Source organism: Solenopsis invicta, chromosome 4 (genome assembly GCF_016802725.1).
Source record: "Solenopsis invicta isolate M01_SB chromosome 4, UNIL_Sinv_3.0, whole genome shotgun sequence".
NCBI lineage: Eukaryota > Metazoa > Arthropoda > Insecta > Hymenoptera > Formicidae > Solenopsis > Solenopsis invicta.
In genome coordinates, this window is record NC_052667.1 from 10,790,364 (window position 1) to 10,806,161 (window position 15,798).

The 15,798-nt window shown below is 34.3% G+C and overlaps 1 protein-coding gene across 3 annotated transcripts in view; it reads right to left on the bottom strand.

Annotated features, from left to right (window-relative positions):
- Nucleotides 1–14,335, bottom strand: part of LOC105194010 (formin-like protein) — a 125,651-nt gene extending 111,316 nt beyond the window's left edge. For 2 of the 3 annotated variants that reach the window (XM_026138777.2, XM_026138779.1), the window contains exon 1: nucleotides 13,590–13,802. In XM_026138777.2, coding sequence (XP_025994562.1) covers nucleotides 13,590–13,802 — 213 coding nt within the window. Of the gene's footprint in view, nucleotides 1–13,589 lie in introns of all 3 variants that reach the window. The other variant, XM_026138780.2, reaches the window with a different exon arrangement.
- Nucleotides 14,336–15,798: the final 1,463 nt, after the last annotated feature.

Consider the following 15,798-nt stretch of genomic DNA (forward strand, 5'->3'; position numbering starts at 1 on the left):
TTCCAGCTTAACTCTATAATTTGATATATTTGTGAACTTACAAAAATAACTAATTAGAATATAACTAATTTAACTGCATAGTTTAAATCACAAATTAATTTATGACACATACTCAATCGATATCGATTCATTCGCTACGTGACTACCGCGAGTGTTACGGACTTCACAAAAAAAATTCGATACATAAAATATTCACCTATCGTAATAGTACATTATGTACCCCAAAGCCGAGCTTTGCCGTTCTCGACTAAAAACAGTGTCCGAAGTTGAGAACGCACTCGATTCCACGGTGCATATGGTATTTTATGCAAAGGAAATACGCTTGTTCGCATCACACCACAGAAGAGTATTGCAACATTTCCAACTATGTTACGTGACGTGCCCCCTGGTCAGAGGCTTTGCCCCCTCCCCCGACTCAAACAAAATTATTTCTAATAAAACCATTATTTCTGATAAAACCATTATTTCTGATAAAACCACTATTTCTGATAAAACCACTATTTCTTGAACTCTAAACTTTGTAACGATACACTCCACCACACGCCAACACTCCAGTCCAAATACCTGACCATCGTGCCTAAGCCGAACACGTGCGTGCGCCCGGCTAACCTCTCCGCGATCACACGCTATCACAGACGCCACGCGCCGCGTTTGTGAAACGTTCCCTCTCCTTTACTTACGACTATTACTCAACTATTTGAAATATGCGCACAACACGTTCTGCGTTGTCGCCGTCGTTTTGTGCTGCTTTTTATACTCTGTAAACGCCGAGTACGCCGTGTCGTATTTGTTGCGTGAGACTTTTGGCAAAGTGTGCACTGTTGGCCAATTCAGCAAGCTCCGGTGGCGTGCACTGCATCAATTCCTCTTTTTCTTTGTTCTCCATTCTTCAACTGCTTGAAAACGCACAAGGCGTTACTGAACACTTCGACGCGTGGCATTTTTCTGTGACTGTTCCGGTTACAGGTTATGAGAGCTCATTGTACTATCTTCGGTCGTGTATTCGACTCTACGCTCAGCGCATGCTTAACGAAATGCGCGGAGTCACGTGACAAAAGTGCGCATGCGTAAGAGAATATTGATTTTGCCCATTTTGCCGTCCAGGCGGATGGCAATATCCCCCACCCCAAAGATTGCCCATTTACGGCCATGTTACCAACTATCCCGCAATGTCACGAAAAACGTGCTTCCTTTGCATAAAGTAATTTATATGACTGGATTTATTGTATCAAGGTATATGTAATTCTCACGAAAAATTTCGTCATAAGTCATCATGTCTTGAAAAAATAAGATAGTAACAATAAAAATCTGCCTACGTAAAGAATTATTCTAAGCACACAAAGCAATTTCATTTCATGTTATTAAGAAAATTTCCTAATAATTTCAATTTTGAAACAGAACGTGTGTTCAATAGTTTGCTAATGGCAATTAACTACTAACTCGTTTTCGAAGTCATATTAGATATACGCTAACTTAATTTCTAATTCATTAAAAGTAATGCGTTGCTTAAAAACACTGTACTTTAAACCTGTGTCTTCATATGAAATAAATTATTTATAAATGTATCTTCCTTCATACGCGCACGCACGCACGCACATATGCGTATATACATATATATATATATATATATATATATATATATATATATAGAGAGAGAGAGAGAGAGAAGGGGGGGGAGGAAGTAGGGTAATTGTACGCTTCGTAGTTTGACATCTTCCCAATGAATAAAGATTATATCACGACGATATTTGTAGGCTAAAGGTATTTTTTTTTAAATATATAACCATACGTTATATCATTTAAAAACGTAGTTAATTAAAAATACAAGAAAAAGTAAAATCATGATTTTGGTTGCAATTTCAGCATTCAGAAAATAAGACAATAAGTTCGTATTTTTAATTTATTCATTTATTCTTGTTATACCTAACAAAGGTACGTTTTCTCGTGCTTTTTTTTTAGCTATTGTTTATTAAATTTAATTAGTCATTAAGTAATTATTTTTTTATCAAATTAGGTCCACAGTGGACAATTTTACGCATCTATCTTGAAAGGTTTGAGAACACGTGAGACCAACCATAGTACTACTAGTACAGTGTAGTGCAATGTAGTGCAGCTAAAAGAATGGACTACAACCTTATTTTTAATCCGTGTACATTTATCCCACTTCGCGTACAATTACCCAAGGCGTGAGAAATTTTTCGTTAATTCATTTGCCTCTTTTTGCTGAATATAGCAAATAGCATTACCAAATAAAAAATTGTTCAATATGACAATACATAATAATAAAAAAAATGTTTAAAGTTTCTATTTCTGTACTCGTACCTATTTTAATTTCAAAAATCACTTCACTGCGATAAACGTTTTTTAGGTGCGTGCAATTTATCTATTTTCCCCTATATATATAGTATATGTATATGTGTGTGTATATATATATATATATATATATATATATATGGCGCAGCTACACAACTAATTTGCAACTTTTTTTATTTGTATCCAAATATAACATCTTTCATGAAATTGTAAGAGTAAAACTTTATATGTGTTTCTCTTTGTTGTTTCAGAATTGGTATATTGAGATAACTGTTTGCGGATATGTTTCCTGCATTTGTGGTTAGTCATCTAAGAAATAAGGTGACTGATTATTGCTCTTGTCTCGGTTATTTTTTACACAAAGTTATTTTATACGTTGCAAGAAACAATGTTGGAAAAGTTGTATTTTGAAGTCAAGTATTCACCATGTAAATATTTTATATTATATCAAATTATATTACACGATTGCACGTTCATTATTGTGTTACACATAACATTATACTAATATATAGTTTTTTGCAAAAATTAAATAAGTCCAAAAAATTAAATTTTTATGAAACAAAAAATCTCATCTTCAAATCATTCATATTTAACCCGTAATGGTCACTCAGGGTCCAAAAAACCCCACGCTAACTTTAAGAGTACACAGATCATTCAAAATCGAACAACCTTGTATAAAACTAATTTTTATCTGAAAGTATACAATCTTAAGAATACACGCCTAAATTTTTGTTGAATTACCTCAAAAATTTTATGAATATGTTTGTAAAAAAAGTCAAAGTTTGTAGTTTTTTTTTAATCTTTTCATTTTTTTAATTTATCTGAAAGTATACTATCTTGAGAATACACCCCTAAATTTTTGTTGAATTATCTCAAAAATTACAAATTTTTGCAACGACATATTAAAAAGCTGACAAATGGCGACTGATTGACCCCGTGGGACCCGTCTAACCATTATGTTATTATTTGAAAGTGTGACCATTACGGGATAATAAATAAGGTAATTTTTCTCTATAATTCTCTAAATATATAATAGATATGAGAACAGTTTGTAAGCTTTAATTAATATATTTTAAGGACTCATTTAAAAGAAATAAATAAATAAGCATGTGGACTTATTTGATTCTTTTGAGAAAATTTTATATTTATTACCTACTTTATCCTATATTTTATATTTACCTTCTTTACAGCATTAATGATAATAAAAGAATAAACAAATATTATTTAAAATAAAAAGTAATAATTTTTTCTCTTTTTATTTACAAAATTTCGCAAATTCTTAACAAAAATATCATTTTATATTTCTTTTTGTTAATATGGTAATTTTTCCTTACACGTATAATGGGTATACGAACAAAGATTTAGGTTTCGAGATTAATATTTTGAGGAATCAATTATAAAAATAAGTAAATAAACCTTTGGACTTATTTGTTGGAATAAAATCATTCACGATTTGACACTGCTGATAAAAAAAATGACTTAATACTATAACATATTTTGAAAAAAGAATTAACTTGTTTGGAAAAGCAATTCCCATTAACAAATAGGAAACCCTTCAAAATTTTATATTTTTACTTGTATATTAAGGCAAAGTGGGGCAAGATAGGGTGGTAAGGTAAAACGAGGTATATTGGATTCTTCAGTGTCAATTTGAATATAAAAATCAATCAAGCATACGCGTTATGTGATCCCTCAATCGTTGAAAGTTACCCATAAGCCAGCAAAGTAAGCAGCTGCGCTATTGAGTTAGAGTACAATTTATATTTTTTTGCGATTTTCTTATAATTTGATCTCATTTTTTTTATTTGCGACATTAATAATAAATTATAGTAGTTCTCTTGTAAATGCATATGTTTCTGAAATAAAATTTAATAAACTATAAAGTACAAATGTTATTTTCTACTTTTGTAAATAGTGTTTAAGAAAATTAGTGATATTATTTTGATTAGACCTCTATTAAGCTGGACCCCTCACCATTGAAAATCAAGTTCTTACCTAATTAAAAATTTAGTGTTTTTTAAGTGCTAATTTAGTATCCTTGTCCGAAATTCGGTGCTCAAACCGTTTAACAATTAAAAAAAATGGAGGATGCAGTTTAACCCTTAAACACATAAGTGGGTCTGGGAGACCTTCACGAAAAAACTTTACTTTTGTGCCATTTTATTTTAATTAAGCACTAAAGTTAGTCAATTATAGCAGTCGATAGAGGAGACTTCAAACTTTTTTTCCACCTAGCCCGAATCTTTTTTCTTAATCCGTTTTCCCACAATAAGCGATCAAAAATCTAGGGGAATTTTTAATATGTGTTTTAGGGTTAATGGCAAGCTGGACCCCCCCATAATAAAAAAAAATATATAATGGTCACAAACACGAAACAAGTACACTAGAACTTAGTGCTAATTTAGTGCTTAAAGAAAACACTAAAATAAATTAAAAATAGGGAAGACCGAAGCAAATCGTTAGACGGGGTAATTCGATAAATATCTTTTTATGGGTACATATTAAAAATTTATTTTAAATACTGTAAACACGTCCTAATGTAACGATGTTACTAACAAAGTTTTGTTGGCAACGGCGTCATATTGTAGTCGTAGTAGTGAAAAATGTGTTTTACGACAGTCGAAGTAATTTTTAATAGTCAGCATTTCTTTGAAATTTAAGTAAGATAAATAAGGTTTTTTTTTTGAAAACTTCAAATGTATCGTGTCCAGTTGAATGTATTTAAAACATTTCGTGTTTACTTTTTGCTGTGTGATATCTATTTTTGTCGATCATACGCAATAATGCGCACAGTTGATGTTGAGGCTATTCGTAATACTGAGCACCGGAGCGATTCGTTAATACTGATTGCAGGGTCTATGGGTAACCCTAACCATACGTTGACTGCGTTACGAACGTCTACACTACGCAGAGTTAAGCATTGACGCAAACTAAAGTTCTTCATTGATTTAGTTCAAACTTGATAATATTGTGTATTTTATTAGATAGAACATGAATATGAATATAAAATCGTCGCTCTTAAGCAGGTAAAAAGTTATAAAGCGATAAAGATTGACACTTGTGAGGTTCGAAAATCTGTCACACCAATGGTACAAAAAGACATGCGAACGTGTATGTTTGCATTTGTTTTTTGTATACCTATATCCTTTTTTAAATAAAAAAAAGTTTTAATAACAATTTTTTTACAATCTTTCAACTTAAAACACAAATTTCGGGATATTCCTGGATTAGTTACGAATTACCCCAGGCTTGGGGCTATTCGTAATTCTTGGCATTGGTCGACATTTTTATATGTACTTCAAAGCAAGTACACTTCCATGTTCTATCTATACCGGCATTGTAGTATAAGATTTTTACCAGCAACAAATTCTCTAACGATCTGGAAAGTAAAGTTAGACCGCGTCGCCTGCTCTCCGCGCATAAACAATTTATTTACAACAATTTCGCAGCAAGCACTAAATTCGCAAATAATTTATTTTGGTAGTACAATGTCTAAAGAACATTTTAGTACAAGATTTTTACCAGCAACAAATTCTCTAACGATCTGGAGTGTAATGTTAGAGCGCGGCGCGTGCTCTCCGCGCATAACCAATTTATTTTTCAGCAGTTTGCAGCGAGCACCAAATTCGCAATTAATTTATTTTGATACTCCGATGTCTAAGGAATATTTTAGTATATAATTTTTACAAGCGCCAAATTCGACGATCTGATAACTGATTTTATGCGCTATTGGACAGGATGAGTTAATAATTATTATTATATTAATAACTGTAAATCCTGTTATATTCCGATTGTTTGTGTTTTCCATGTTATTTTAGTACCAAAAACATACAAATATGGTGGTCTGTAAGTATTGTTCTCGAAGATCGCAATGCTGCGCTGGGTATATAATGATATTTTTTTAAACAATTATGTATTTTTAATTTATTTTAGGGGTTTCTTTGAGCACTAAATTAGCACTAAATTTTAGTGTACTTGTTTTGTTTTTGTGACCACTATATATATTTTTTTTATTATGGGGGGGTTTGCCAGCTTGCCATTAAGCTGCACCTTTCCTCTATTTTTTCTTTTTTAATTATTGCTAAACGGTTTAAGCACTAAAATTCGGACTAAGGTACTAAATTAGCACCTAAAAAGCACTAAATTTTTGACTAAGTAAGAACTTGATTTTCGGTGATGGGGAGAGAGGGGTCCAGCTTAATAGAGATGTTTTTGTCTAGTATGAAAACTCCCCGAGATATATGGAGTTAAAGTGATACGTGAAACCGCCTTTCAAGGATCAAGATGCTTTTCTACTAAATGTCTTCTTGCCTTGCCTTTCACAGATTGGGGTGCTTTTGCTAATGTGAGTGATAGATTTTTAGATACATAAAAATAGATTTTTTTTAACGCCAATATGAGGTAAAAATGATCATTTATAACACTTTTCTAAGAAATCTGATGTGATAGAGCAATTTGCTTACCAGATTCGTGTTCAGCGCGCAAAAATATGGAAAATGGTAACTTTTATTTTAACAACAGAAAAGAAGTCTAAAACGGCGCCCTGTGTTATGAGAAACCATCACATTCAACCCTTTACGAGGTGTGTTCAAAAAGTATCGCGAATTTTGAATTTTCGCGGGTTACGTATATTCGAATTTCGATCTTTTTGTGGCGTTATGTTGGTACTCATGTCTCTCACTTATGCCGACAAGCTCGGCCATTTTGAATGTTCACTTAATTGTTGACAGCTGCTTTGCTTGCACGTGTTTTGGATCGTCTTCGATTTTTACCTATTCAAAAAAATGGATCAAAGAACCTGTATCAAATTTTGTGTGAAAAACGAAATTAAGTGCGCGGATGCATTCCGAATGTTGACTGTGGCATACGGAGAAGCTACCTTGGACCGAAGCAACGTTTATCGGTGGTACAAAATGTTCTCAGAAGGCCGAGAAGATGTGAACGACGAAGAGCGTGCCGGACGCCCGAGCACTTCAACAACAGACGAAAAAATTAATGAAGTGGAGAAAATGGTATTGGCCAATCGTCGAATCACCGTTAGAGAAGTTGCTGAGGACCTAAACATATCGATTGGCTCGTGCCATTCGATTTTTATCAATGATTTGGGCATGAGACGGGTCGCCGCGAAATTCGTACCAAAATTGCTCAATTGCGACCAAAAACAGCATCGCATGAACATTGCTAATGAGATGTTGGACTCTGTCCGCGACGACCCAAATTTGCTCCAGAGGGTCATAACTGGTGACGAATCGTGGGTTTATGGTTATAACGTGGAAACCAAAGCTCAATCATCTCAATGGAAGCTGCCGCACGAACCAAGACCGAAAAAAGCGCGCCAAGTTCGGTCGAATGTGAAAGTTTTGCTGACAGTTTTCTTCCATTGCAGGGGCGTGGTGCATCATGAGTTCTTGCCACAGGGTAGAACGGTCAATAAGGAATATTACCTGCAAGTTATGCGCAATTTGCGCGAAGCAATCCGCCAGAAACGCCCGGATTTGTGGAAGAACAAAAATTGGCTTTTGCACCACGATAACGCCCCTGCTCACACATCGTTGCTTGTGCGCGACTTTTTGGGCAAAAACAACACACTAATGATGCCGCAGCCACCGTATTCCCCAGATCTGGCCCCCTGTGACTTTTTCTTGTTCCCTAAACTGAAGAGGCCCATGAAAGGACGACGTTACGCTACGCTTGACGAGATAAAGACGGCATCGAAGGAGGAACTGAACAAGATAAAAAAAAATGATTTTTTGAAGTGCTTCGAAGATTGGAAAAACCGTTGGCACAAGTGTATAATATCTCATGGGGATTACTTTGAAGGGGACAAAATAGATATTCATGAATAAATAAATAATTTTTGAAAAAACACAAAATTCGCGATACTTTTTGAACACACCTCGTATATCTCCGAAACCGCGCTTATGCTCATCTTAAAACTTCTCTGAGATTAATGTATATTATATAGTATTATTTGGCATAAACAAAAGTATGAAATTCGGGTCCAAGAAATGAGTTAAATTAAGCATTACTCTTTGTCAAGATAATTATCAAGATAGCATGAGCAAAATATATTACGCCTATTTTCAAAGCAATGACTAAATTATTAAAAATTACAGATGATTCTATATTGTATTTAAAAATACAAAAAATTTAGTAACAATTTTTATCCTGAATAAAAAATTGTAATATAAAGTAGAAATGTACTATATTAAGAAATAATAACAAAAATTTGAATTTTTCTGTAGTAAGTATAAGTACTTTAAGCATTTAAGATGATTTCTGCAGTTTCATTGGCATGCGGAAATTAGTTGTTTCTGTAAATAAATAACATTTTATTTATTTACTGAACAACTAAGCTAAAAATCTCAATAAAATTTTGCATAAATTATTTTGAATACTTAAAATAATTATACAAAAAGTCAAGAATTTTGTCATATTTTATAAATCTTAGGCCGAGATTCTTAGTCGATTTTTATATTTAAGACTGTGTTAAGTATTGTCTTAAAATAACGTCCTATAAGTTAGCGGAACAAAGTGAGCAGAATCAATTCAAACAAATTTTTTTATTTGTTGCTCATTTGTTGCTAAAAAGTTGCCAAAGAAAAAAATTTGTTGCTCTATTAATTTTTTTTAAAAATAATGTTCCGCTAACGGAAGTTTAAGTTAGCGGGACAATACCCTTATATCGCAAAAATCATACGCAAAAGCAATGTTAAAATATGTTGCTAATTTGTTGCTCACAAAATATGCTACTCTCGATATTGTTACTTGCAAAATAAGCACCTATAACAATAAACAATCACCCATACAGAGAGTTACAAGAGATTTATACAGAGAGTTACAAGAATAAACTAGAAGAAATAAATTTGTTACTCGCATAACTATGATTCCGAACATAACTATAATCCTCAGCCATCGTACTATTAAAAATTTAAAATTATTGCTAACCATAAAACACTAAAGATAATTAATTTACCAAGGAAATGCGCGCGTCGCGCGCGGTAGGCACGTTAACGAATGTCAAAAAATGTGTACGCTGGTATAATTGTAATATCAAAATAACCCCCAGATATTGTACTATCAAAATATATAAAAATCTCAATTTGTTGCTAACTATAAGATACTGCAAATAATTAATTTATGCAGTAAACACATGCTGCGCGCTATAGGAAAGGTATTGCCTATCAAATAATGTGTACGCAGATAAATTCCTAGATAAATTAATTATTTTTAATGTCTTATGGTTAGCAACAAATTGAAACTTTACATATTTTGAGAGTACGACATCCGCGGATTAATTTGATACCATAATTTCGCCAGCGTACACATTATTTGATAAGCAATACCTTGGCTATAGCGCGCGGCGCGCGCGTTTACTGCATAAATTAATTATTTGCATCGTCTTATGGTTAGCAACAAATTGAAACTTTACATATTTTGATAGTACGACATCCGCGGATTAATTTGATACCATGATTACGCCAGCGTACACATTATTTGATAAGCAATATCTTGGCTAAAGCGCGCGGCGTGCGCGTTTACTGCATAAATTAATTATTTACATTGTCTTACGGTTAGCAAAAAATTGAAACTTTACATATTTTGAGAGTACGACATCCGCGGATTAATTTGATACCATAATTTCGGCAGCGTACACATTATTTGATAAGTAATACTCTGGCTATAGCGCGCGGCGCGCGCGTTTACTGCATAAATTAATTATTTGCAGTGTCTTATGGTTAGCAACAAATTGAAACTTTACATATTTTGATAGTACGACATCCGCGGATTAATTTGATACCATGATTACGCCAGCGTACACATTATTTGATAAGCAATATCTTGGCTAAAGCGCGCGGCGTGCGCGTTTACTGCATAAATTAATCATTTACATTGTCTTACGGTTAGCAAAAAATTGAAACTTTACATATTTTGAGAGTACGACATCCGCGGATTAATTTGATACCATAATTTCGGCAGCGTACACATTATTTGATAAGTAATACTCTGGCTATAGCGCGCGGCGCGCGCGTTTACTGCATAAATTAATTATTTGCAGTGTCTTATGGTTAGCAACAAATTGAAACTTTACATATTTTGATAGTACAACATCCGCGGAATAATTTGATACCATAATTTCGCCAGCGTACACATTATTTGATAAGTAATACTCTGGCTATAGCGCGCGGCGCGCGCGTTTACTGCATAAATTAATTATTTCCATTGTCTTACGGTTAGCAAAAAATTGAAACTTTACATATTTTGAGAGTACGACATCCGCGGATTAATTTGATACCATAATTTCGCCAGCGTACACATTATTTGATAAGTAATACTCTGACTATAGCGCGCGGCGCGCGCGTTTACTGCATAAATTAATTATTTGCAGTGTCTTATGGTTAGCAACAAATTCAGATATTTACGTGTTTCGCTATAGGCGCGCTATAGAGAAGGTATCAAATAATGTGTACGCTGGCGAAATTATGGTATCAAATTAATCCGCGGATGTCGTACTCTCAAAATATGTAAAGTTTCAATTTTTTGCTAACCGTAAGGCAATGCAAATAATTAACTTACGCAGTAAACGTGCGCGCCGCGCGCTATAGCCGAGGTATTGCTTATCAAATAATGTGTACGCTGGCGTAATCATGGTATCAAATTAATCCGCGGATGTCGTACTCTCAAAATATGTAAAGTTTCAATTTGTTGCTAACCATAAGACGATGCAAATAATTAATTTATGCAGTAAACGCGCGCGCCGCGCGCTATAGCCAAGGTATTGCTTATCAAATAATGTGTACGCTGGCGAAATTATGGTATCAAATTAATCCGCGGATGTCGTACTCTCAAAATATGTAAAGTTTCAATTTGTTGCTAACCATAAGACATTAAAAATAATTAATTTATCTAGGAATTTATCTGCGTACACATTATTTGATAGGCAATACCTTTCCTATAGCGCGCAGCATGTGTTTACTGCATAAATTAATTATTTGCAGTATCTTATAGTTAGCAACAAATTGAGATTTTTATATATTTTGATAGTACAATATCTGGGGGTTATTTTGATATTACAATTATACCAGCGTACACATTTTTTGACATTCGTTAACGTGCCTACCGCGCGCGACGCGCGCATTTCCTTGGTAAATTAATTATCTTTAGTGTTTTATGGTTAGCAATAATTTTAAATTTTTAATAGTACGATGGCTGAGGATTATTTTGGAATCATAGTTATGCGAGTAACAAATTTATTTCTCCTAGTTTACTCTTGTAACTCTCTGTATAAATCTCTTGTAACTCTCTGTATGGGTGATTGTTTATTGTTATTGGTGCTTATTTTGCAAGTAACAATATCGAGAGTAGCATATTTTGTGAGCAACAAATAAGCAACATATTTTAACGTTGCTTTTGCGTATGATTTTTGCGATGTAAGGGTATTGTCACGCTAACTTAAACTTCCGTTAGCGGAACATTATTTTTTAAAAAAATTAATAGAGCAACAAATTTTTTTCTTTGGCAACTTTTTAGCAACAAATGAGCAACAAATAAAAAAATTTGTTTGAATTAATTCTGCTCATTTTGTTCCGCTAACTTATAGGACGTCTTAAAATATCAATTCAAGTTGTATTACCATCTTGAAACATTACTTAAAATAATAATTTTTAGAAAAAAACTGCTTTTTTCAAATCACTACAAAAACCAGAAAAAATCCAGTTTTTTTTAAATTGCTATTTTTGCTATATAAATAACATGCTAATTTTTAATAACCATCATATTATCTGAGATCCAAAAAGTTACATAATTTTATATTTTTGATAAAATTTTTATTTTTCCTTCTATTTCTGGTCTCAATGAAATGTGCAAACTAGAGAAAATAAGTGTGTTGAATTAGGGTTAAAAAATCATATACTGTAAAACAAGATAACTTTGATATCATGATCACTATGGTACACTTTTCAATTTTAAATTTTATAATAAAGTATTCATATTTACTATTGTCACAAAAAACCCTGATCTAAAATTAATAAATCACATTTTGCCATGACAACAATACATATTAGTACATTATAAAATTTTTTTGTAAAGTGTATCAAAATTATCCTTTTTACAGAATACTTTAATAACATTATATTGATTACTTATTCATAATATATTTGTTGTAATTCTTTGAAGGTAAAGTTATTGCTTAAGAGGATGCTAAAGTAACAAAAGAACTTCCTCGACGTCGGTCCTACAGATCACTGCAGATTATTTTTTGAGCAAGACCAGGCTATTGCTCTTTGTCCATTGCATAGATCTGTCTTTGTTTTTTGATTATTTTGCCATCTGCGAAAAGTCCTATCAACTACTGTTGGGCTCCATATTGCTCTGTTTATGACAGTTCAGCTTCGCTGAGCGAAATATGCACGTGGTAAAAGCACATTAGCGTATCTTTTTTGTTAGGCGTTCAATCGTAATTTTGCAAGGTCAGCAAGGTTATTCGTGCATGTTTTCTGAAGGGTGCTCTACTATCATTTTGTACGCACGAGCTACACAACTTCTGTATTAAGATAAAGTTAACCTCAGGTGACGGCTATACGAGTGAATTTTTAATGATTTATTAAATTTTTGTTCGATTTTCTTATAAAATTGATCTGAGCACCCTTTCTTTTTACGCGTATTTCAATTCTAAAAAAAGTTTTTGTGATTCTGTAAAGCCAATCCAAAGATATTTAATGCACTGTAAATGTCGGTAATTCGTGGTACTTTAGCATCCTCTTAACATCTCTGATAGCACAAAAGACTAGCTTGAGCTACCTTTTAGATATTTCTTAAATGTCTGTTGGGAGTCAATATCTTTCAGACTTTTGTTAAACGTATGCAATTACCTTTTTTACAAAAAGAAACAAATGTTTTACAAACACATATGAATTTTTTCCAATGAAGTTTACTACCCTTGGGAAAAAATTGAAAAAATTCCACAAAAAAATTGGAAAAAATTGATTTTTTTTAGCCTTTAAAACTACACTTAATATGATTTTAAAATAATTGATTATAAATATAGTCCTTAGTAATATAATAAAAAGTAATAACAAATAAAGTAAATAAACTATATGTAGTGTGTAATAAAAACAAAATGTTATAAACACAACTTACATACATATATAGGTTTTTCTAAGTATTAACACACACATATATTTGTAAAAATAAGGTGTAATACATCCTGTAATTGCCTTTAATATCGTCTGCTATGATCGGATGGATGAAAAAAAAAGCGGTGGTGCTACACTTACCAGCACCTTGGTGAAACGCCTCTCGAGTTCGACGGCATCCGGCATCGGCTGTCTTGGTGCATTGCGCATGCTGCCGCTACGCGTGTGAGGTCCACCCAAGCCCATGCTGGATTGATACGAGTGATGAGGCACGCCGGCCTTGACACCGCCGACGAAAACCTCGCGCACACCACCATCCACATCATTCTCACCACGACTTTGCACGATGCCCATGTCCTCCTATTTCGCGCGAACGCTCGTAACCGCGCACGTTTGTCTCGCGCCGTCGGAGAGTATATTACGGACGGAAAAAAATTTCGGAGCTGTCGACTCGCGGCCGCCGCCGCGCCGCTGCTAGACTGCCCGACGCGGCACAGCGCGACGAGAGACGTATCGCGATAACGTACACATATGTGTATACATGTGTACATGTACGCAATACGCATGCACTTATACACACACTGTCAATATGCGTGTCACTATGGAGAAACGTCAACAACGGGCGCAAACGCGATGCATCCTTCGCTTCGCTCTCATCGATAATTTCACGGTGGCTGAGAATCTTATTAGAAGGAATACTGATGAGCGAATAAGGCGACTCGATCCGTAAAACCGGAGTGTGCAACAGGTATCGCCGGGCCACCATCCATCACAAATAGCGAAACTCTTCCTCTAATCTTGTAATGCGCGACAATTCTCCGCCACGATGCACATCATGCACGTAGCACCACACCACACCACACTGCACTACACGGGGGTGAAGCTAGTATCGTGGTTTCCGGTAACACTGAAAAGGGGGGCCCACCCGAAAGTGGGAGTTTAAATGACCAATCAGAAAATGCCTTGATGTAAGTTGGCAAAAGTGAACATCTGTTCATCCGACTTTCGTGTGGTAGCATTCCGTTTGTTTTTTATTTGCTATATAGGCCGGTATTCATAGTCGATTCTTATATTTAAGATCATCTTAAGTATCATCTTAGGATGCCATCAACCAATCAGAGAGCCGTATTAGCATCTTAAGACGTTACTTAAGACGATCTTGAATGATCTTGAAATAAGAGGCTTGTTTTCTGTTCCTGCACTAGACTGCACTGGAACGTTCCTTCTTGCTTTCGCTAACTTTGAAACATCTATCTATTTCATTTTAAGTGTACACTTATTTAGAGAGTTCAGGAACAGAAAACAAACGGAAGAATCGACTATAGGTCTGTTCGAGTTGCTTGAAATCCCTAAAAATTTTTGCACTTGAGATGAGATAAATATATATTCGATCGTAAAAAAGAGAGAGACGACAAAGAAATTAATTCAAAAAGGGCAGCAACACGAACAGGCCTTATGAATACCGGCCATAGAGGCATCAAAGTATGTACAGTCGCCTGCATTATAGTTGCGACACTTTTTTTTCGATGATTTTTGGAATGCAGCTTTTCTCATCAGCGGCAAACGTAATTGGTTAAATCCAGAAGTAAGAACCAATCACCTTCTCAGCTCTCGTTATAATTGCGCGTTCAGAAACGCATCTAAGAAAAAGTGTCGCAACTATAATGAACACGACTGTACATACACCCAAGGACTTTGATTCTGTCCATGGGGAAATTTTCCAAACTGAGAAGTCATCATTTTCTACATACTTGCAGTTTATGATTAATGAAACGACTAAAGGGCTTCGCACATGAAATGCATAACATAACATAAGCACTATAAGACCGATGGACCAATAAGCATTCAGCATAAAGTCGCCATATTGATTTACATAAGATACCTATTGGTCCAGAAGCCTTAAGGGCCTCGCACATAAAATGCATAACAGAGCATAAACGTAGCATAAAGCTTCTGAACCAATAGGAATCTTATGTAAATTAATATGGCGACTTTATGTTGGATGGTCATTGGTCCATCAGTCTTATGTTGTGCTTATGTTATGTTATGCATTTCATGTGCGAGGCCCTTTAGGCTACGCTAAGCTCTGTTATGCATGTCATGTGCGTGGTCCTTTAGTTTGTATTATAAGTCATAAGCCATAAGAATTGATCAATTATAGTCGAATATTCTCTTCACATTTGACTGTGATTGATCAATTTTTATGGCTTATGACCTCTGATACCGACTAATAGCTTATTGTAGAAAGCCTATAAAGGGCCTTGCACATTAAATGCATAACATAAGCACAACATAAGACCAATGGACCAATGAGCATCTAGCATAAAGTCGCCATATTGATTTACATAAA